This window comes from Pseudonaja textilis, chromosome 2, assembly GCF_049901715.1.
Source record: "Pseudonaja textilis isolate UNSWEBS1 chromosome 2, rPseTex1.2, whole genome shotgun sequence".
In the NCBI taxonomy this organism is placed as follows: domain Eukaryota; kingdom Metazoa; phylum Chordata; class Lepidosauria; order Squamata; family Elapidae; genus Pseudonaja; species Pseudonaja textilis.
Genome location: NC_141991.1, coordinates 113,174,449 through 113,196,186, shown reverse-complemented (window position 1 = coordinate 113,196,186; position 21,738 = coordinate 113,174,449). Strand labels below are relative to the sequence as shown.

The window sequence follows — 21,738 nt, the reverse complement described above, 5'->3', positions numbered from 1 at the left end:
GCATCTCAGCACTTGTTTCAAAACTAGAGGAAGATTATAAACCATAAAACAGAAGGTACAGCTTAAGACAGCATTTATTTATTTATTTATTTATAATTTCACAATTAATGCAGTAACTTTGGTAGTCAGATGTAGTGGGAAGGGTACTAAGTGACTTGCCAAAGGTCTCTGGGTAAACTGTTTAACTGGTGAGTTTTCTAGTTTGCTAAATTGCATATACAGTAACTGAGAGCCCTCCACTTTTCTTTGCAGTAGAAATCCAGCCAGAACATGGCCTGTCTTTGACCAAGAGTAAAGAGAGAGATCACCTTGACAACAAAATTGAAAATGCTCCAAAGAATATACCAAGCGATAACCTGGGTCATCTGCCTGAGAAACAGCCCCCAAATCCTGATGAAATTAAAAGACAGCAGGACACTAGTCCAGGAGATTTAAAGCCTATACAAAACAAATTAACTGAAATTCCTGCTAAAAATCTGATGGCTCAAATAAACGATGATGAGAAAATTGTACAACACCAAGCTAATGCAAACCACAAAGAGGAGTTGGAGCCAATCAAGAGTGATTCACAGATAGCTAGGCCTGATGGACCCCACCAGGAGAAGCAAGCCAAGGCTGAAGATTTGAAAGGGCAGGAGATTCAAGTGGCAGACAATGTTGAGAAAAGAAAGGAGGTTGTGAAAAGGGCTGAAAGCCAAAGAGACATTCCAGAGGCACCCAACATCCATGGTGCTGAGGGAAAAATTCCTCATAGAGCTTCTGACAGTGAGTCCCTTGACAAGGAGGTCAAAAAAGACTTCCACGATCCAGACATTCCACTTAAACCAAAGATTGCTGATAACATACCAGGGAAATTGGAGGTCCAAGAAACTGTGAAAGGTAAGGAAAGACAGAGCTTACCTTTGGACCAGGTTGACAGTTTACAGGGCCAGAGGGCCAAGATTAAAGAGAGGATGGCCACTGGAGCACATCATCCACAGCTGAGTAATGCCAACGATCAAGGGCATGATTCAAAGAGAGAGCAAAAGATTCCAGAGATCTTGCATGAAGCTGACAGTGACCATATCTTACAGGCAGACGTAGTTAAGCCTGAGTCCAGGGATTATGAAAAGGCCAAACCCAACAGAGACCTCAAGCTTCAAGCGGACCTGGACCTACGCCGCAAAAGGCGAGATCTGGAAGAAGAGGTGGGAGGTGTAATATTTGGACTTAACCCCGTCCCGGATGTGAAAGTCAATGACCTCCGTAGCGCATTAGACACTAGGTTCAATCAGGCAGCAGAAGGTGCCCAGCAAGCCCTTCACAGCCGACAGATTAAACAGATACCAGCGGGAGAAGAAGAGGCGTGAAAGTCTCTGCACTCTGAAGAAATGTGGGAACCCACCAGCTGCTTAAAGGTGTTTGTTACACGGCTAACTGTCAATGGTATATAACCGTTGGCAGCCCAGATCAACTGGCTCAATCTGAACTGAGCCCCTGTGACTGAGCATTGTTCGCTCTGGAGGAAAGAGGAATTTCCATGCTGCCAGCCAATTTCATTTTTCAAAATGGTCTCTCTTCACTCTGCTGGTAGCTTTTGTGCAAAACCCAATTTTATCTATTTTCTGGGTTCTGAAAATGCTTTACGCTCACCATCTTTCCAAAGAAGCATGTATATTTTTATTCCTGCTTTTAAATTGTTTAATTTCTGTGTCTAGGATTAGTCTGTTATCTGTTATTTTACCTCGCTAGAAAATCCCTTTATGGGGTATGTGGACGTTACCCTCCCTTAATGTTTGGATTTTTGTGTTCTGCCGCCATTTGCTAAATGGGTTGATTTGGCTTTTGGAAATGGTTGCAAGAAGATGAAAGAAGTTCTGTAAATGTTTGAAAGCTAAGCTTCTCTTCAAAGATAAATTCTTAGGAATGTGAACTTGATTGCTAGCAAGTACACTTTTACAGCAACTTATGAACTGCTCTGATCTTCTTCAACCAGGTCCAGTATTAGCAATAATAAAAGTAACCTTTTTTCATTTTTGGTTTTCAAAATATAGGTCTAGGTTTTAAAAAAAACATACCCGTCTTAAGGGCATTATGGAACTATATTGTGCATAAAAGCCTTGCAAGATGCTAGTTTAAATGAAATTATTTCAAGGGAGCACTATCAAAGTAGGCCATCTACCTCTTTCGTCCATTTTATGAGTCCATATAGAATAACTTAAAGCTTGTCCTCCTATATCCCTTCCATTTTTTCAAGAGACCCTAATGTGTGAGATATGTTAGTCCCGTCTTAAGAGTTGGCAAGCTTCAACATTTGAACACAATTAATTTGTTCTAGGTGTCCTTAACAATCCCAAGGATTGTGTTAACAAATGATACAGCTAATTTAAGCTTGACATATGATTGTCCAAAGATATCTGGAATTTGGCTATAAATAGTGAACTAACAAAGTCAGTTATCGGTTTATGTTCATAGAACAAGAGGGGGAAAATAAGGCGGATGTTGCTTCTGGAGCGTAGCTTGGCCTGCAACGTGGAATTGAGATTGAGGGGAGGGGGGTGCAATGCCATTGTTATATCTTGCCTGTGAAGTATATTTGCTGTATTTCCATTCAGGGAGACAGAGAAATGTGGCTGGTACCACTTGACTATTGCAAGGGGCATTTTTCCTTGTTACAAACATTATTGTTCTAACTTTTCCTCAGGCATTTCATTGGTCCTGTTTGACCATCATATTAAACTGTGATTTTAGGTGATTGTAATAAGCTACAAAGGGCCTTCATCTTACCTATAATCCCCCTCCTAAGCCTCCATCACCAAAGGCTACATGGTGTTTGGAAACTTGAGCTTCTGTTTGGTCAATTAGTTTTCAAAATAAATTATGGTCTTTGTATCAAACTATGGCTAGCGCTGTCATGGCTCAATGGAAACTAGAGATTTCAAACTCCTTGCAAGCCATATTTAAGAATAATATTTGTGTGGTAGATTTATTGTCACCACATTAAACCAAGAATAGCCAAACTGATAGTTTTAGTCATTCTAGACTACAAAACCCATAAACTCAATCAGCATGACCAGTGATTACAGGTATTATAGTCCCCCAAAAACCTGCAAGACATCAGCTTGTTTTCTGCTGGGTTTAATTGTGGCTGAGAGCAACATTTCCTAACCTAAAATCCCCAGATGTTTTGCTATTCTCTGAGTTTGCTGGGCATCTTGGAATTAAAGAGACTGGGGGTAGGGTGGGGGTTGTTGTTGTTGGGCAAGGATAGATTTAGTATGATATTCCACATGACCATTGAACAGTGCTGCCCAAAGCACAATTAGATTGTGGTTGGATCGCTGTTACTCCAGTATGTAAATATGATTGTTTTTTTTGTAAATATCAGCCGAATTGCTTTAATGCAAAGGGCTATGGACGCCCTGTCATGGTTTCTCTGGCCACAGTGTGACCGTCTGCTATAATTGAAGGACCAAAGATACTTCTGGCATTCCTCCACCTGAGTTTTTTAAACAATCCATCTCCAAGCAATTACAAAGAAAAACAGAACACAGAAGGCGGCAGCCCTGGATTTCATCTGGAATTCCTCACTTGCTGCCACAGCAAAATGTTCAATTTGCAGTGTTGTACAATGACCCAGTCCCAGGGATTATGGTTATCCTGCACAAATCAATAAAAAGAACTGAAGCATCTTACCAGAGCCTTTTTTTTCTTATTGGAAGTAGCTGATTTATACAACACAGGACCCCAAGACTGCTTTGTTGCAGACAATATACGCAGTTGAGGAAATTTCTGTTGATGCATTTTCTAGCTGTTACATTCTGGTTTGATTTTGGATGCCATCAACAAAACTGGCTCACTACTAGCTTCAAGTAATATTATTAATCACCCTCATGAAAACTACTGTACTTGTTCCCAGCCAGAGTACAATCCAATTATTTTCTGAGACATGGTCATAATGAACTGACAGACTTGTAAAAGATTCTGATATATGATATTTAAAACTTTTTTCCCACAAGGACAGTGTTCTCCCCCCAAAATGAACTAATGTTGGTCTTTTGGTTGTGACAGGAATTGATCAATGGACCAGCTTGTTGCCTGAGCCTGACATTATGGGCTGAGAGTGACTGGCCCAAGATCAGCCAGCTGGCTTTCATGCCTAAGGCGGGACTAGAATTCAGAGTTTCCAGCTTTCTAGCCTGGGGCCTTAATTACTAGACCGAACTGCTTCCATTTGCTATTTTCACAAACATTACTACAAAGATAAACATTTGTGTTTTATGACCAAAGTTGCATTCTAGAAATCCACCTAGTTGATATGTGTCTCTAGGTCTGAGCAGAGTCCAACAAATCCCCTAAGAGTTTTAGAAACTCGGGAACCTTAACATGGAGGCCTAGCATTCCTATCCAACCAAAGAGGCACAACTTTGTCCCAATCTTCATATTGTTACTAGTCAGATTTTGAGCTGTTCTGTGGAACCTTGGCACATATACGCAAACACATTTTAGTCCTTAGGCAATTTCACTGATTGGATTTTTTTTCCCCAAAGCTTTAGTGAGGAAATTCATATTCCGACGGGAAATCAAATATTCAAAGTTGCAAATACCAGGATTTTTTTATATACCATAACTGGATATTTTTGGGTAAATGACCAATGACTGTTAGGGAGTTGGCCACTCTGGGCTTTCTTTGCCCCAGATTTTCAGGAGCTGGAATTAACAATATAAAGTAGCTTAAGCAAGATCTACAGGAGTATCTTATTTTATTCCTGTAAATAAGAAGGGAATTAGTAAATCCTCAGGGCAAAATTGGTACAAGTAGCTAATTTAACAGACATTCCACTGATAGGAAAAGGCTTCTGGTATATTAATGTCATATTTTACCGAAGGGAAGCTGACATATTTGCTAATAGAAATTCTAGCATTACAAAAATTTGAATTAAATGGTATTTATATATTTTCTGGCTTTTATACTTCATAGCCTTGAACTTTGCCTCTTGCCACTCTGAGAAATTATACTGCTCATCCCATGTTTAAATTAAAAAACCCCACACACTGAGTTTTACATTTTAAAAAAGTTTTCCAGAATGTGCTTACAGAACACACATGCATAAATTGAAAAGCCATTAGCTCTTGGCACATTGGGAAATATTCCATTTCTGGATCTCAATATAACGACAGATGGAAAAGTTCTTTATTCTTCTGTGCTGAAAACAACTATAAATCCCAGATTTGCCATCAGTATCCATTTCAAGTCTTTACATTCTTTTTTGCCTGCAAAGAAAGATCAATTTTGTTAGAATAAATATTAAGAATTATGTAAATATACTCATACCAATATATCCTGTAGCATAAGGCCAATGAAATTTCAAAATGGATCAGCTGTCTGCTATCCTTATAACAATTAATATGCAAAGCAAATATGGTACAGGTAGTCCTTGACTTTAAGCATTCCTTTAATGACCATTCAAAGTTATAATGACATTGAAAAAAAGTGACTTATGACCAGTTTGCACACTTAGAATCCCTGCAGTATCCCCCTAGTTATGTGATCAAAATTGGAGCACTTGGCCACTGGCATGTATTTATGACAACTGCAGTCAGTGTCCCAGGGTCATGTAACCGTCCAAGCTAGCTTCTGACAAGCAAAGTCAATGGGGGAAATCAGATTCGCTTAACAAATGCAGCGATCTGCCTAACAATTGTGGCAAAAAAAAAAAAAGTAAAATGGGGCACAACTCACTTAAAAACGGTCTTGCTTAGCAATTGTGGTTGTAAGTCATGGACTACCTGTCTATCTAAATTCTACTAACTTCCATATTAAAAGGGATAAGCTTGTCCCAAAGAAAATCACACAGAGTTTTTTTTTTTACCGTAGTAGTTTCTTTCGTAAGTTTCTTTGGTCAAACTAAGCTATAACTAAATGAATAAAAATCCCATGATAGCACCAGTAAGTTTCAGATAAGTCTGCATGCTTGTGTTGGGTAATGTGGTTTTCTAACAGCAAAACTGATTAGCAGACCTCTTACCAACCCCTGCATTTCAAATATAGGTAGTCCTCAATTTACAACCATTCACTTAGTGATGGTTTGAAATTACAACGGCACTGAAAAAAGTTGACTTTTGACTGTTTTTCACATTTATAACCATTGCAGCATCCCCATAGTGATGTGATCAAAATCTGGATGCTTAGAAACTGATACGTATTTATGACAGTCGCAGTCTCCCAGGATATGATCCCCTTTTACAACCTTCTGACAAGCAAAGTCAACGGGGAAGCCAGGTTCACTTTACAATTCTGTAACTAACTTAACATCTGTAGTGATTCACTTAACAACTGTGGCAAGAAAGGCCATTAAATGGGTCAATTATGGTCATAAGCCGAGGACTATCTATAAACAGATGCTTTCTTACAAGTGCAAAGTTTTGGGGCACTCTGAAAGCTATTCTCCCTGTAGAAAAACTATTTCTCCTGCCAAAGATACAGAAACAAGCCTAAAAGCTGTAAAAATGTCAAGAAAGAACAATTCAGTGTGGTAATCCTAAAAGCAAAGCAAAGCAAAGCTCTAGCAGCTGCTGATGTCATTTACTACTGAACTTCCTTTCAATTTGTAGGTGCTATAAATTCTTTGCAGCAAGAGTGAACTTCTATTTTAATAAGGGGGAGAATCGGAATAGAGAGAACTTTAATCCCCTAGGTCTGTTAAACTAGGATTATTTCCATGATTTTTTGATCAGCACTCCACATTTCCAGCTACCAAAAATAGAAAAGATGACAACAGCACATTTTTATTGTGTATTTATATATCTCTGTATTTATAGTATGTTTTGCTCCTAACCGGATCCCAAATGAAAAGTTAACCATGTGAAATGAAAAACAAAATGCAAACAACTCACAGCCTCTGTGAAGCAATCCATCAGCATTGCAAATTCCTTGGCACACACATCCTTTTTCAAGTTTCCATGTTCAGTAGTATTGGAAGCAATACATTTGCCATAAACTGTGGCCTGCGAATATCAGCTCTAATTAAATCCAGACTGCAAGGCACATTAAAACTATGGTAAACCCTAAGCAAGTTTTATCTTTGTAGGCCTTCACTGTAGTAATAATCCAGATGCTTAAGAATAACAAAGGTATAACCAGAGACCTATATTCTTCAGTAAGTCACAAGGAGTTAGTCAAGTAAGTGCATATGTAATAAATATTATCTCAGTTTTAGGATATACGGAATTTTATTTTACTGTTACTTTTCACATGTCCTGGTTTGGGGTTTTTTGTCTGTAGCTTAAAATATTTTCATAAATAACAAAAGTTTAGTAGTCCTTAGGCACTTTGCTTGAGATACCATGGACTATTCTGGTCTGAGTATGTATCTGGTTTTTCCAATTTGTTCCACTTTGGTTTTTAAGCCACCTAGAGATTTCTAATCTCTGCCAAACTTTATTCAAAGGAATAGGATTAACTCATACCATTCTTATTCAGACCTTACAAGACAATTCACTCTAAGAGGAGGATCTGTTTCCCAGCACAGCAAAGGCAAATTGTGCAGTGCTTTCCCTTAAAAAAAAGAATACATACAAATACATGCCTGCATGCAACAGTTCAGAAAGGGACAGGATCCTGAACAGACAACAGTCACACCTTGAAGGACCAACTTTCTCTTTTTCTTTCTGACATTTACTTCCTTATTTTGGGGACTTTTTTTATAGCTGCCTACCTCACATAATGACTTTAGGCAACTCACAATTCATTAAAAACACCAATAAAATAAAAGTACCCTTCCCTTCAGGTTCCAGACCAAACAGCCTCCCAATTCAACCCCATCTTTATCCAATTGTTACAACAATAGTAAGTTCTTCACGACCCTCTGGAAGGCTAAAGGGTAGGAATCTCTCATATATGAGGCTATTCCAATGTAGTGGCCACTGAAGTGTACCTTTGAGGTCTCATCAACTGACAACATTTAAGGGAGGGAATCTAGAGTGGAGCCACCTATCTAACCTAGTAGGATGGGCAGAGAGGGGCAGTTCTGCCAATAATGCAGCTTTGGGCCATATACAGTGTGTTAAAGATGACGATAACCAGCACTTTAAACTGCATCCAGAAAGTAACTGGAGGCTACTGCAGCTCATGCAACCGTGGTGTTAATCAGATGCAGGGCACCTGAAACTGTGCCTCCATATTCTGAACCAGTTGTAGCTTCCAAATGGCCTTTAAGTGCAGCCCCATATAAAGTGTGTTGCAGTAATGCAAATGGGAAGTGACTAAGGTATGAGTGGGTACAATTGGTGCACAAGATTAATTTGTGTAAAGTCCTCCCACTCCAGCACAGCTGCCACCTGCTCTTCCAGGAGGGCCCCATCCAGACTCAGAAATGTCAACCCTGGTCTGGTGGGGTGGGGTAGCAGACACAAAGACCCAGAACCCCTCTCTTTTGCTAGGGTTGAGTTGCAACTGGCTCCTCCCCACCTTACAGCTTCTCTAGGCACTGAGTCACCATCTGTACAGCCTCACTTGCCTCGCATGGAAGAGAAATATATGTATTGTATGAACACTATACTGATGATCCCAAGTCCCACGCAGCTTAGATCTATAAGCCAATGTTTTTCAAACTTGTCAACAATCTCCTTTATTAAACTTGTCAACTTTTAAGTTATGTGGGTTTCAACTCCCAAAATTCCCCAGACATTATGGAAAAGTTTGGGGCCTCATAGCTGGAGAATTCTGGGAGCTTAAGTCCCCACTTCTCAAAAGTTGACAAGTTCGATACTGGTGTTAAGTAGGAGGCAATCGACACTACCTAAAACTCTTTGCAACCCATCTAGCTTCCCTTTTCTATATTAATATTATTGCTATTATTGATCATTGCAGTCAGCCAGATGTTTAGACTTGAGTTTGGCATTTTGTCTACCTATCGAGTCCTTACCAAGGACCTGGGATAGGCAAATTGGGATGTTTGATGGTGTTATAGATATCGCAGAATGGAAATAATAATAGCTTCCATCCTGCGACGATATAATTATTGTTAGTATTATTAATAATAATTATATGCCATCAAGTCATTTTCAAGTCCTAGCGACCACGCAAGCAGATTTTCTCAAGGACGGTTTCCCTTAAATGCTGAGTGTATGGAATGAGGTGACGGGGATGCTGCCTCTCGCTGCCCCTGCAATCTGCCTCTTCCGGACTCCCTACCTGCTCCCCGCAACTCGCCAGCAGTTCAGGGAAGCGCTGCACCCTCGCTCGGACACGTTCCCAGACTGCTCGACTGGACATAGCTTGAAGTGTAAAAGCCAGCTATCGGCTGGACGCAGCCATAACCAGGGCCTCCTTCCGCGAAGGAGCGTTGTTTGTTTTTTAACACCCCCCGCCCCTTCGCTTCTCCACTGTCGGCCTGGAGCCGGGCCTTAAACACGACCCCGCTTTAAGACTGGGGGAACGGCTCCACGCTCCCTCTCCCCTGATTGGTCCCGTTCTGCACCAGAAACTTCCGATTGGACGAAAAATGGAAAGCCGCGGGCCTTGGCTGTCGCCGTTCGCTGGCGGTGTCTGATGACGATGAGACAGCTGTTTGCTGTGATTGGCTGGATCGGATAGGGTCGCCGTTCGATTGGAGTAGCTGTCGTCCCGGGAGGCGGCCTGTTGAAGCGTATGGCTGGACCCGGAAGTCACCATGGCGGCTGTCACTTTGCGAGATCGGTTGAGTTTCTTGACTCGGGTTAGCTTAAAATAACATGAATTTTTTTTAGGGACTGGCGTATGGAGATTTAGAGTATTAATTTATCCTAAAATCTCTGCGGTAGGGTGGAGGTCAAGAAGCCAGATGAAGTTCTGATTTTTTTTTCTAGAGATGTATTAGATGCTTCAGTTCTTTTGATAATTCAATGCTTTAGTAGTATAAGGCAGAGAAGAAAATAAATATGGTTTATCAGTGCAAGGTGTAGAGGTGGAGCTTGTATGTTGCATGCTGCTTGAAAAGGCTTGCAGAATCCTCCATAGAGGCTTGTTTCTTTGTTTTTAATAACATCAGGCTTTGATTTACCTGTAAACAAGAGCATTCAAACATACAACATGGGGCATGCATAAGCGCACCAACGTGCCTACCGTCCGTGTCCTATTGTTTCTTTTATATAGTTTTTATTTTTCTCATATGTATCCATGTATTCATAACTATGTTTTTACTTATACCTATTATCTTGTAAGCAATTGACAAATAAAAATAAAAATATTTACTAACATTGAAGTAATGGAGTCTGTAAAGCGCTCTGAGACCAGCAGCATATGTGAATTGGGATTAAAAAATGAAGACACCAATCATCCCAGCATCAACACTTTATAGTTTCTATGCTATATTTCAGTGATAAAATGATAGTGGCTTACAGCTCTGTGATGCTACCAGAGAATTTAATTGAAATAAACATTTTTGAAGAAGATTGTTAAAGCTGCATAATTTATACTAGCCAGATAGTAAGTCCAGCAAGGCACAAGCCACAAGTGATATTAATGTTCCACTTAGCAGTGCAAACATAGGATGACACCTACTTGTAAATAGAGGTGTTACCAGGTGCCTCAAATATAACCAGCGATAACTTGAAGAGATGTCAGCCAGTGTGCAGGGAAGTCACATTGTATTAGGTTAAGTTTGCTTGAAATGAAATAATCATTTAAGCATTTGGAAGCAAAGATCATTTTTCTTCTGTCTGCATTTGGAGATGGGTTTTTTTTAGCTCTTTTTGGGCAGAAAAAATACAGGCTTCATTCTTTTGTTGTACCAACATTTGTAAAAGATAGTTGTAAATATTGTAAAATATAAGATACTGTTTTCTACTATTAGGGTATGCCATATTCTATTACAAAAAATGAACTCTGATAGTAATGTTTCCTTATTCATGAAATGATACTATTAGGCTTACCTGTATTTTCTCATTGCTATGTCTCTCTAATTTCTACTGCCTCATAGTGCCATTGGTTGTTGATACTAACAATTATATATTAGGAAAAATCCAAAGTGACTTTTTGTGTATATGTGTGTTCTTTTCTTCAGCTACCCACTCTAATCAAAGGCACCTCAGATGATGAAGTTCCATGCCCAGGTTACCTGCTTGAAGAGATTGCCAGTATCTTTTGATCTTTAGAACAGTTGGATGATCTGTATGCGATCTATTCATGAAATCATTTTAGTTATGCAGTGCTCACTTTTGTTAATAGCAAAAATGTGTGGCTATAACAGAGCCTAAGACAGCTAATGTTCTGGAATCTTGCAACAGATTGGGAGAGCAGTAGCTACATTTTTTTAGCTGCATTCCCCCTTCCATTTGCCTAATTCCATACCTATACATATTGAAACTTCATTGTATTAAAAAAAATTCTTATTCTAGCAATTCAAGAAATGTAGGACTTGGAAGGCAAACCGGCACAAAAGTCTGAGCGATGCTTGTCTATCAGTTCCTTTATGTTGTTAACTCTTTAACATAACAAACTACCAGAGATCTCCCATGAATCAACAGGAAGTAGTCACTGTCTTCTTGAATACCTCCTCAATCGTCTTCAGAGCAACTCATGCCATATCAAGCTAAAGGTAAAAAAAAAAAGTGGCTTGAAAGAATGTGGCCAAAACTAGAGTGGCTCATTGGAATAGGCATCCATAACTTTGAAACAAAAACAAAGATTTATACTTTTAAATTTATTTTCACAATCCCAACTTAGCTTCTGCATTCTTAGGTGCTTAAGATCCTGCTCTATATGTGTACCCATGGCTCGTCACCTTTCCTTCTGCAGCTTCAGAGGAATTCTTCATTCATTCAGGAAGCCATAGGTAGGTCAGAGTTTCCAACCAGAATAACTATGTCTTCCAAATAGTTATATAATGTACACTCAGCACCTATGTGATCTCTGATAAAACATCAGCATGGTTAATGTTATTGTCATACATTACAACTGAAGGGTTTGACACTGAGAAAAGATAAGGCTAGTTAGCAAGTTTGGGTCGGAAAATGGCTTCTTGATTTGCAATTCAAATATAACTTATTAGTTAAATAACCATCAGGGGATAGGTCCCACTGATCTCCTGGGTTAGGCACACATGGAACAGTGCTCCTTAACACTACACTAGAAGCAAATGGAGAATACAATTTTCTCCTCTCCATGGACTCCAGTGGTCCATGAGAAGAACAGAGCTGTCACTGTACTATCAGTTCCAAAGTATCTTTGCCTGCCAAGAAGACTGCTCCAATAAAATAAACATTTTAAATTATTTTAATTTTTCAGATAGGTTGAAGGTGTTGCTCCTAATGGGTGACTTTGACTTTAGATATATCTCTTGCTCATTATTTTCTATGGCATAGAGAAGAGGGAGGTGGAGATGGATTGGCAACTATTTCTGGGTATTGTAGGTCCCGCACACATTTACATGCATAAAACCTCATTTATTATTTGGCATCAATACAAGTGATCTTTATTATAGAACTCTTTATGATTGTGGATTATAGGAGCCATGGTGGTGCCATGATTAGAATGTAGTATTGCAGGCTAACTGCCTGCTGCCAGGATCATCCTGATCATCCAGGATCATCCTGATCAGCTCACAGTTGACTCAGCCTTCCATTCTTCAGTAAAATAAGGACCCAGATTGTTGGGGGCAATATACTGACATTGTAAACTGTTTAGAGAGTGCTGTGAAGCATTATGAAGTGGTAGATAAGTCCAAGTGCTTTTGCTTTCTCTGTTGTGGGTATGTTTTATACTAGGATTGTTGATATGGAACTTGTTGCATAGAATATTTTTCATTGCTGCAAAACAGACTCAGCTGCTTTGGTTGTTGCAGTTGCTGTTTTTAGGAATCTATAAGGAATGAAATCTATGCAAAGCACGCATGGATTCTGCTCTTTCACTGTCTCACCATCTCCTCTACCTTGTAGGATTCACAGGGCCTCCTGATCCTCTCCATGGCAACAGCCTGTATCAGAAGGTGCGGATGACTGCACAGGTGAGTGACAAGACCCAGTTATGAGCTCTTGATACTCTCAAAGCCTATGGTGTGGAAGGGTTTTCTGTATGACTGTTCATCACATTGCCCTTTGCTTGCTTCTCTCCTTGTAGGACCTGGCAGGCACTTTATTTTCAGATGTGCTGTTGCCTCAGTGTGTTATTCAGCCACCTAAAGAGCTGCCTTCAGCAGGTAAACTAATATTGCCAAGATAAGAATGTAGTGCTGTGTAGATCCCCTGTATTACCTTTTTCAGTTAAAAAAAATATGTAATTTTATTTTCCTTTTTCTCATTTTTCCTCCTTTCCTTCCATGCTAAGGTGAGCATGATTTCTTGGCCTGAATAACTGAGGGAAGAAAATACTATCTTTGAGAATGATCCTATCCAATTACCTCTAGTTTGGGGAGGTTAAACCATCTATTTTGCCTTTTTCAAATATTCCAGAATAAAGCCTGGTGCTCGAGCTAAAGTAGAATTATAATTCTAGGCCAAATTATTGTAGCCAGGTGAGAATAATTTCACTTTGAAGGGTACTTACAGCAAATCTTCAACTGAATTAAAGGAACAACTGTTAAGAGTAAGAATGGATATGCTCCTTCAATTTTCATGCAGCCTTTATTGTTAGGAGGGTGGAAGTAAAATTTATTCTGTTTCTGTGCCTCTCTTTAGCCAGGAAGTAAGTCAGTTGCTACAACATCACCCTGACACTGGAAGAGCTGGGCCTCATGGTTTCAGGCAATTTGTCCTCAGATCCAATAATCTGCTCCCAGTAATTCATTTGCAAATGTGCAGTCTGGTGCTATATTTTCTGAGAGGAAGCAGTTTTCAAAATACCTGAACCTTCTTATCTCAGTGGCAGTTGGTGACCAATTTTTTATTTGAATGAATAGAATGTAAATGGAGAGACAGTTTGGGATAGTGGTTAAGGTCCTGGCCTAGAAACCAGGAGAGTGAAAGTTCTAGTCCTGCTTTAGGCAGGAAAGGTAACTGGATGACTTTGTCTTTGAGCCAGTTCCTCTTTCTCGGTCCAACCCACCTCACAGGGTTGTTGTGGGGAAAATAGGAGGAAGGAATATTAGATACATTTGCTACCTTATTTATAAAACAATGATGATAGAATAAAAATAATTGCTGATAAAGTTATTTTCATCTGATGCTGGAGAAAAAAGTAGAGAAAAGCATGTGAGCTGCCTACAGCAGTGCTATGCTGGATTCAGACTTCTTTTGTAAAGTTCCTTTCATGTCTCTCTTCCTAGGTATGGGAAATAGGTCTACCCCCCACGGCTCCCTCGAAGGCTTTGGTTTTGAAAAGAACAGCTCTGGTAAGTGTTGGGTTCAAGAGCTGAAGAGACGTGATTTCTATGATAACCCCAATTCTTTGGGCAAGAACTTCTGCCTGCCTCCTAGTCTTCTGCTTCTTCCATCTTGCCTCCAGAACTTTGCTATTCGTCCTATTCAGAACCTTTCTTCTCCTGATTCCTAGCAGTATCCAGCAGTACTGCTTGGGCTCAAAGCCACTCTGAGCACTAACGCAAGTTGAGCTCAGAAGAAAGATTCGGAAGAAATCAATTGAATAAATTGCCAGGGAAGGGATCCTGTGGTTTCAGCTGAAAATTCTGTAGTTGGGAAGGGCATAAATTAGTTTTGTGATGAAGCACAGAAATTTCAGCAGTTAACGTATGCCAATGGCGATATAGCAATATAGGATGTAATGTCAAGGCTACAGATAGGAATGCCTGGAAGACAAAACTGGAAAACTTGGGGGGAAAACAGTTTTTTTTATTATTATTTTTCCAAAGCTGTTTGGGAAAAATTGGGGGGTGGGACCTGGTTTTCCCCCCAATTTTTCTGGTATTTTTTCCAGGACTTCTCATCTCTAGTCAAGGCCCTTCTTATTTTGGTCTCTGGCTTAGCCCTTCTCTTTTTTTGAACAAATGGATCTAAATTCATACCCAGTAGAAGTTATTTTTTGTGTCTGGCATTTTTCTCCACTACAGTTATTTTCCTAATGTAACATAGCATACATTGAATCTGTATAAATGGTTCCCTTTTGTTGCTCTTCCAGTATCCCCTGGCCAAAGTCTGCTGGCTACCATCCAGAAGGCGGCTGAGGTGGTTGCCAATGTGGTGCTCCCTGGTCAGGAACTCACACGTCCCCCTCAGAGGGAGATGGCAGACAACGTCTACGAGCCAGTGATGGCACCTTCTCCTGGCAAAAGCCCCACCTTACTCACTAAACCACCAGTAACCCTAGCCAAGAAGATGCGAGGTAGGAGGCATCTCCCATTCAGTAGATGTTAAACCTTGTTGTACATTGCTGTTTTTGAGAAAAAGGAAAGGTATACAGGTACTCCTTGACTTACAATCACAACAGAGCCCCAAATTTCCACTGCTAAGCGAGACAGTTGTTAAGTGAGTTTTGCCCCATTGTACGACCTTTCTTGCCACAGTTGTTAAGTTAATAACATGGTAGTCAAGTAAACCTGGCTTCCTCATTGACTTTGCTTATTTTATGACCTTTCTTGCCTCAATTGTTAAGTGAATCACTGCAGTTGATAACTTAGTAACCTAGTTGTTAAGTGAAACTGGTTCCCCCATTGACTTTGTTTGTCAGAAGGTTGTAAAAGGGGATCACATGACCTCGGGACACAGAAACGGTCGTAAGTATGAACCAGTTGCCGGGCATCTGAATTTTGATCACATGAGGATCACAGGGATGCTACGAAGGTTGTAACTACGAAAAACTGTCAGAAGTCACATTTTTCAGTGCCACTGTAACTTTGAACAGTCACTAAACGAACTGTTGTAAGTCGAGGACTATCTGTAGTGATGAACGAATGCCTTTCTTGGCTTTTGAAGAAGTCATTCAGTCCTATTACCCAGTTCCTTTGCAAATTCTCTCACAGTGAACCATCAACCTGGTCAAGCAGGAGGTGGGTGGGAGGACGTGGACACGGGGCTCAGCTCCCAGAATTCCTTGCAAGAGAATAGCGACCTGGGCAGAACTTCCGAATCCAGCAGCAAAGCAGGCAGTGATAATCCCTCCAGTGCCTTGGAGCCAGGCAGTGCTGCTGACAGGTAAGAGAAGAAGCCGGGGGAGCTAATGGCGGGGCCTAAGCCAAAAGGAAGATAGCAGAGAGAGAGATAATTTTTTGATCTGGACTGGGGAAGTCTGGTACAGGTCCCCACTTGACTACAGAGCTCACTGGAGAACTTTGGGCTAGTCATTATGTCATCACACAGATAGTGGTGAGAAATTGAAGGGAGATACCCTTTCCCCCTCCTTGAGAGCTTCCGGAGGAAAAACATGTTATGCAATTAATAAATACACACATGTTCACAATGCGGAGGTCACTTGGAAGGTGGGATCTCTCTTGTGAGGCAGAGGAAGGGAAGGAAAAGAATCTTCTGTGTTAATTTCTCCCTCTTTGTTTTTAGGATGGAAGCTGAAAACCTGAACGACTGTCTTCAAGAAATGAGTCTTGTCATTGGATTAACCAGGGGCTCCAAAGTCTTCCTGACTCGTGAGGAAACCCAGCACTTCATCAAAGAGTAAGAACCGCACATGCTCTCCGGTCCCAAAATAGAGCTCATCCCTCTTCATTCCCACTTTTTCTTCGTTACTGGATAGCGTATGGTATCCATATACCACATATGGTATCAACGACTTTGTGTCAAGTTTTGTAAATTGTTGCAACTTAGTCCTTAGTTTCAGGGCTAAGGGCTAAGGCTGAAGCAGAAAATCCTCTTGGATCCTGTCCTCTGTTTATTAGAAGTACAGATAGTTCTCAACTTACGACCACAATTGAAAGCAAAATTTATGTTGCAAAAGTGAAACATTTGTTAAGTGAGTTTTGCCCCATTTTACAACTTTTCTTGCCGCGTATGTTAAGTGAATCACTGCATTTCTTAAATTAGTAACATGGTTGTTAAGTGAATCTGGCTTCTTCCCCCATTGACTTTTCTTGTCAAAAGCAAAGTCGCATAAGGTGATCCCATGACCCCAAGATACTGCAACCATCATAAAAGTGAGTCAGTTGCCAAGCATCTAAATCTAAATCACGTGACCAAGGGGATGCTACTACTGTCATAAGTGTGAAAAATGATCATAAGTCACTTTTTTCAGTGCCGTTTGAGCGGTCACTAAGCAAACTGTTATAAGTCAAGGACTACCTGTACAACAGGTGAGTAACTTGCCATCTTGGCGCTCCATAATGATATTTTACCTTGCTTCGCCCTGCCTGATTTTCATCTGAAGAAGATAAGAGAAGCTTCAACTGAATAGAGTCCATCTCTTTCTGATAGATCTCTGCTGGCTCTTGTAAGAGTCACAAACATTCCCTTCTTGCATAGCATTGCTTGGGGATCTCCAGAGACCTGCTGGCCTTCTTCCTTGCCCCACAACATTGTTTCCTTTTCTTCTCTCCCTTGTTGGGTTCCATGCGATCCCTCTCCACAGGTGTGGACTGCTGAACTGTGAAGTCGTCTTGGCTTTGCTGAACCGAACTCTGAAGGACCCCAGTGAGTGCATCTGTATGGTGAGGAAACTCCTACGAAACAATCTACTTCAGCAGGTTGCATTAAATCTGTCTTCAGTTTGGCTGATAAGTGTCGTTTTCTGAAACTGCAGCCATAGAACTCCCAATTTTTTGCAGCTGTCTCCTTTAGAGCTAATAGCAAGGGTAGGATTTCTTTCTTATCAATTTTATGAGTATACTCATACTAGCGTAATGTGGAACAACAGCTGCCTGGGCTTATTCATTTTTAGGGCAACACATTAAGGAAAGGCTCAGACTTGGGCTCCTCATAGCAAGCCTTTTAATACTATCACAACAGGTGGCAGCACCTGTCTGTCTTTAGCTGATTACTGAAAAGTTAAGCAATTACGCTGATCTCAAAATTCAATACTTGACTAGTACAGTGCTAAGGCTTGCAGGCTAGACTGAAGTAAAAAACCAAATCTCTGAAGGCAGCAGTGGACTCCCCTCCCTTCTTTCTGCCATTGTGGCTATGTACTTTTGGAATATACCAACCATTTGTCTCCCTAACCATGTGCTCTAACCATTTTTTTCCCTTATCCTTCCACAGAGGGCAATGTGTGCCATCTCTTCCCTTATGTGTTCGGACTTGCTCTCCCAGGATCATATCTTTGCCGTTACCCAGAAACACTTGCAGGAGCTTAGTGAAGGGAGCCCAGGATGCGTAGCCAACAAAGCAACAAAGGTAAACCCTGTTTTTGAAATGTCCACTTTCTAGAACACCGGGCTGGGCTTGTACTTTGGCACGATATGGTGTTTTTGCATTCTGAATAGGTCTGTGTGGGTTGGCATATAGTGTGTGATTGCGTGTGTGTGTGCGTGCACCTTTGTTTTGACTCCGCAGCTTTTCATTGGGAAAGGAACAGAATAGAAAACCAGTTTGGTCCAGATACTGGATCAGCTGCAGAAAAAAACTGAGTTCTAGGTTTGCCTTAGGCGCAGAAGCCAGCACGATGGCCTTGGGCCAGACCCTCTCTCTTTGCTCTAGGAACAAGGTAAGGGCAAACTGCTTCGGAAAACATTGCTAAAAACAGCAAAGATTCATTCATCTAGCCACCAGGAGTCAAGACTGACTTGAAGGCAAAGAAACAAAAAAAATCTGAATATCTTCTCTCCATGCATACATTTAATATACTTGAGGAGACCTTGCTTTGGAGGTGCATGGATCCTAAAGATAATTTTGCTCTTAGAGCTAATGCACGTTAGCTTTAATAGAAGCAATAGCATTCACTGAAAATGATGCTCTGAGTTTCAGACACACACACACACACACACACACACACACACACACACACAAAGGCTAGGGCAACATTGAGAGCATCTGGTGCAGTAGCTTTGTTGCAACTAAACAGGGATGGATTGCGGAGTCCCTGAGTGGGAGTCTACTGGTTCATGCGCTTTCCGAGCTAGATGCTCAAACTGAACACAAGACAAGGTAGACCATGCTGTCCTAAAGGAAATCAGCCCTGTCTGTTGTTTGGAAGGACAGTTGCTGAAGCTGAAGCTCAAATGCTTTGTCCACCTAATGACAAGAGAGGAGGACTCATCGAAAAAGGTCCTGATGTCGGGAAAGACTGAGGGCAAAAGGAGGAGAGGACAATAGAGGACGAGATGGTTAGATAGTGTCATCGGTGCCATAACGTGAATCTGGGCCAACTCCGGGAGACGGGGGGAGGACAGGGGAGTCTGACCTGCTATGAGCCCTGGGGTTGCGATATCAGACATGACTTAGCAACTGAACAACAACAAAAGACGATGCCGAGTGAAAATGAACCCAGTGTGGGAAAGGGTTTCTATAGGTTCTTTGAATGTGTTTGACTGCTTAAGTGTTAGGTGGGAACTCTTCTTCCCTACTGCCCTTGTGGTCCTTGTCAAGTCCTTTTTTTCTCTTCTATCCCACTTAAACAGATATTGCGTCAGTTCGAAGCCCTCTGCCGAAGCCGTTCCACTTCCAAGAATCCACCGCCAGTGGCTGCCTCCTGCTTGTCTGCCAAGACCACCTTGGAGCATGCCGATGACCTGCTGACAAACACTGTGCCCTTCTCAGAAGACTCCTTCCTGAAGCCCATTAACCTGTCACTGCAGCCCTCCCAAGCCCCTAAGCTCATCGCCAGTGACCTGTTCCAACCAACAGGACAGATGCCAGAATCTCTGTCCTGTGGCCAAGGGGATATCCTGCCACCTGATCTCAGCCAGCAGAGGGCAGAAGGCAGACTGCCAGACTCTGACCTCCAAGAAGAAAGGCCCCCAAGGGGTGATCCAGATGGCACCGTTTCTTTATTTGCTGGCATGGAACTGATTGCACCTTCAAGCATGGCACTAGCAGCATCTGTGCAGGGTTGTATTTCTCCAGTGCCACAGACAGCATCTCTCCCTGGGAATACTAGGGATGGTGAGGATAACCAGCAACTCTCTGCTTTTCCCTTCCTTCATGTATAGCACTCCCCTGGCGCAATTTTACTTGGGGGTGGTGGTGGAAATGAGCGAGCAACAAACCAACTATCTTTCTAGCTCTTTTCATCCTGAAATAGAGTGGGGAAGGAGGTCTTGTAGGATAAGCAATTGGTCTAGTTAGGGGCTGCTGAGCCTCAGTACTGCAGTTTGTCTGATCTTACCAGGAATTTTTATCATCTTTATTCTTGACAGATCAGGAAGGGGAAAGGCTGGTTTCTTGTCATTCTATTCTGAAAAAGGTTAAGGTTGATAAGTCCCACTAATTTATATTCTTACTGAATCATCCATGGGGAAGAAGACTTGAATACCTCGCTGCTGTCTCTTAAATGGGTTGTTTTTATTGAGTGGAGAATAAAGACAATCATGTGTTCTCATGAAGAACAATATAATTGGTTCTTACAAAAAATGTTATTCTTTCATTATTAAAATTGAGTTCCATTTTATATTATTTCTTCCTTCAGATTGTTATTCAGGCTGCATCACCCCTCTTATCTCACTTCTTTCCCTTTGACAGGCAGCTCTTCACTTGAGGTGTTAAGGCTGTCAAAATTCTTAAAACTGAAAAAAATTAAAATGAATTGGAAATGAACTGGGGGGTGGGGTTGCCTACTCCCTACCATTTTCTGTTCCTTGTTCATCTCATCACATGCCATTAAAGTATGAAATAAAGCAAAACGGGGACAAAATATCAAGACAACCCCGGTTTTCCTAATGTGGGACTTTGTGACAGTTCCAGCAACTAAACAAGGGACAATCTGTGTCAATGCTGTCATCCTTAGGTAACATAGCTAACTGAGGACTATTGGTTAATTCCTTCCAACCTTTACTCTATTGGCTAGCATTAGAATGTTCACACAACATGCTAACACCTTTTACCCAAATCAAGTGTCAAGGGCCATTGTTTGAAATTCTGCATGTAACAAATAGAGAAGGTCTAGAAAAATAAAGGTTACTGACTGTGCTAGTGACCTGTCCTTTCTGGGAAGGAAAGCTAATTATGGTCCAAATGAAACCGCTGTGGCTCTTAAACATCCTCACAAGTCACTTAGATGGGTGACTGTGAACTTTATGATCCCACTTCTACATAAAACAGAGCTAGCCCTGCTTTGCACCCAACCTTCCCTTGTCTTCTCTAACCACTCCCCCTACAAAAAGGAAGGCTAGAATAAAGTTGTCAGAAGCTTAGGTGGAGTTTTCAACACTCAGATCAACAGAAAATTATAAATGGTTTTATGTGGATCAATATCCAGATTTGACTTTGTCTGGTAGCCCACAGACTCCTCTAAAACTTTGACCAGAAGTAAAAGCTCTTCATTGGGCAGGAAATCCAAACACAGGATTCATGAGCACCCTGGTACCTGTTGTCCCCCAAACAGCACTGACAGCTCTTCAAAACTCTGTTATCACATGACATGGCAAGACTTAAAGGGCTACTGGTCATGCATTTTTTTTTTAAAAAAAGTGCAGTACTCTAAATAAATTGTGCTGCTGCTTTGGAGTCTTGCGTTGATTTCCTATTTATGGTTTCTTAGATTAAAAAAATACATTGGGAATCTTGCCACAAATCTGATATAATACAAATTATTTGTTTAATTGCAATATTTCTCAACCTTGACAGCTTGTGGACTTCAACTTCCATAGCTGGCTGGAGAATTCTGGATGTTAAGTGCATATATCTTCAAGTTGCCAAAGTTGAGAAACCTGGTCTTATAACTGATAATTTGTTGGATTCAAATACGTTGATTAGTCAGTGCTGAGGAAATATTCCTACATTTTCACG

General features: G+C 41.0%; 3 protein-coding genes and 1 long non-coding RNA gene across 16 annotated transcripts in view; 3 read left to right on the top strand and 1 right to left on the bottom strand.

Annotated features, from left to right (window-relative positions):
- Window positions 1-3,674, top strand: part of SLC38A10 (solute carrier family 38 member 10) — an 80,085-nt gene extending 76,411 nt beyond the window's left edge. For 6 of the 10 annotated variants that reach the window (XM_087924976.1, XM_087924983.1, XM_087924979.1 and 3 more), the window contains one exon: window positions 253-3,674. In XM_087924976.1, the coding sequence (XP_087781102.1) occupies window positions 253-1,349 (1,097 nt within the window). In that variant the 3' untranslated portion in view covers window positions 1,350-3,674. The remainder of the gene's footprint in view (window positions 1-252) is intronic. The other 4 variants (XM_087924981.1, XM_026701765.2, XM_087924980.1 and 1 more) reach the window with 1 other exon arrangement.
- A 287-nt stretch (window positions 3,675-3,961) lies between these two features.
- NDUFAF8 (NADH:ubiquinone oxidoreductase complex assembly factor 8) lies at window positions 3,962-9,380 on the bottom strand. The gene is made up of 3 exons (XM_087924988.1): window positions 9,176-9,380; window positions 6,877-6,987; window positions 3,962-5,253 (listed from the first exon to the last, which is right to left on the bottom strand). The coding sequence occupies exons 1-3, from the start codon at window positions 9,254-9,256 to the stop codon at window positions 5,230-5,232; spliced, it is 216 nt and encodes a 71-aa protein (XP_087781114.1). The 5' UTR covers window positions 9,257-9,380; the 3' UTR covers window positions 3,962-5,229.
- Window positions 7,046-7,551, top strand: LOC148127024 (uncharacterized). Its single transcript, XR_015741843.1, has 2 exons — window positions 7,046-7,166; window positions 7,490-7,551. It is a non-coding gene; the product is annotated as an uncharacterized LOC148127024 (long non-coding RNA).
- A 236-nt stretch (window positions 9,381-9,616) lies between the features above and the next one.
- TEPSIN (TEPSIN adaptor related protein complex 4 accessory protein) lies at window positions 9,617-20,401 on the top strand. 4 transcript variants are annotated; one of them, XM_087924985.1, is made up of 13 exons: window positions 9,617-9,679; window positions 11,025-11,097; window positions 11,467-11,558; window positions 11,702-11,795; window positions 12,898-12,965; window positions 13,079-13,157; window positions 14,223-14,288; window positions 15,032-15,235; window positions 15,873-16,044; window positions 16,405-16,518; window positions 17,426-17,504; window positions 18,055-18,189; window positions 19,413-20,401. In XM_087924985.1, the coding sequence occupies exons 1-13, from the start codon at window positions 9,632-9,634 to the stop codon at window positions 19,941-19,943; spliced, it is 1,755 nt and encodes a 584-aa protein (XP_087781111.1). In that variant the 5' UTR covers window positions 9,617-9,631; the 3' UTR covers window positions 19,944-20,401. The 4 variants fall into 4 exon arrangements, with proteins under 4 accessions (XP_087781111.1, XP_026557551.1, XP_087781113.1 ...); XM_026701766.2 differs by having other exon boundaries at window positions 9,632-9,698; XM_087924987.1 differs by lacking the exon at window positions 11,702-11,795 and having other exon boundaries at window positions 9,632-9,679.
- The last annotated feature ends 1,337 nt before the right edge of the window (window positions 20,402-21,738 follow it).

Bases quoted from the DNA above. Each gene is read 5' to 3' on its own strand.
- NDUFAF8 (XM_087924988.1), bottom strand. From the start codon at position 9,256: ATGTCCAGTCGAGCAGTCTGGGAACGTGTCCGAGCGAGGGTGCAGCGC. The intron at 6,988-9,175 runs GTAGGGAGTCCG...TGATATTCGCAG, and splicing joins TGGCGAGTTGCGGGGAGCAG to GCCACAGTTTATGGCAAATG. The intron at 5,254-6,876 runs GTGAGTTGTTTG...CTTTCTTTGCAG, and splicing joins TGGATTGCTTCACAGAGGCT to GCAAAAAAGAATGTAAAGAC.
- TEPSIN (XM_087924985.1), top strand. From the start codon at position 9,632: ATGGCTGGACCCGGAAGTCACCATGGCGGCTGTCACTTTGCGAGATCG. The intron at 11,559-11,701 runs GTAAAAAAAAAA...CTGCATTCTTAG, and splicing joins CATGCCATATCAAGCTAAAG to GTGCTTAAGATCCTGCTCTA. The intron at 16,045-16,404 runs GTAAGAGAAGAA...CTTTGTTTTTAG, and splicing joins CCAGGCAGTGCTGCTGACAG to GATGGAAGCTGAAAACCTGA.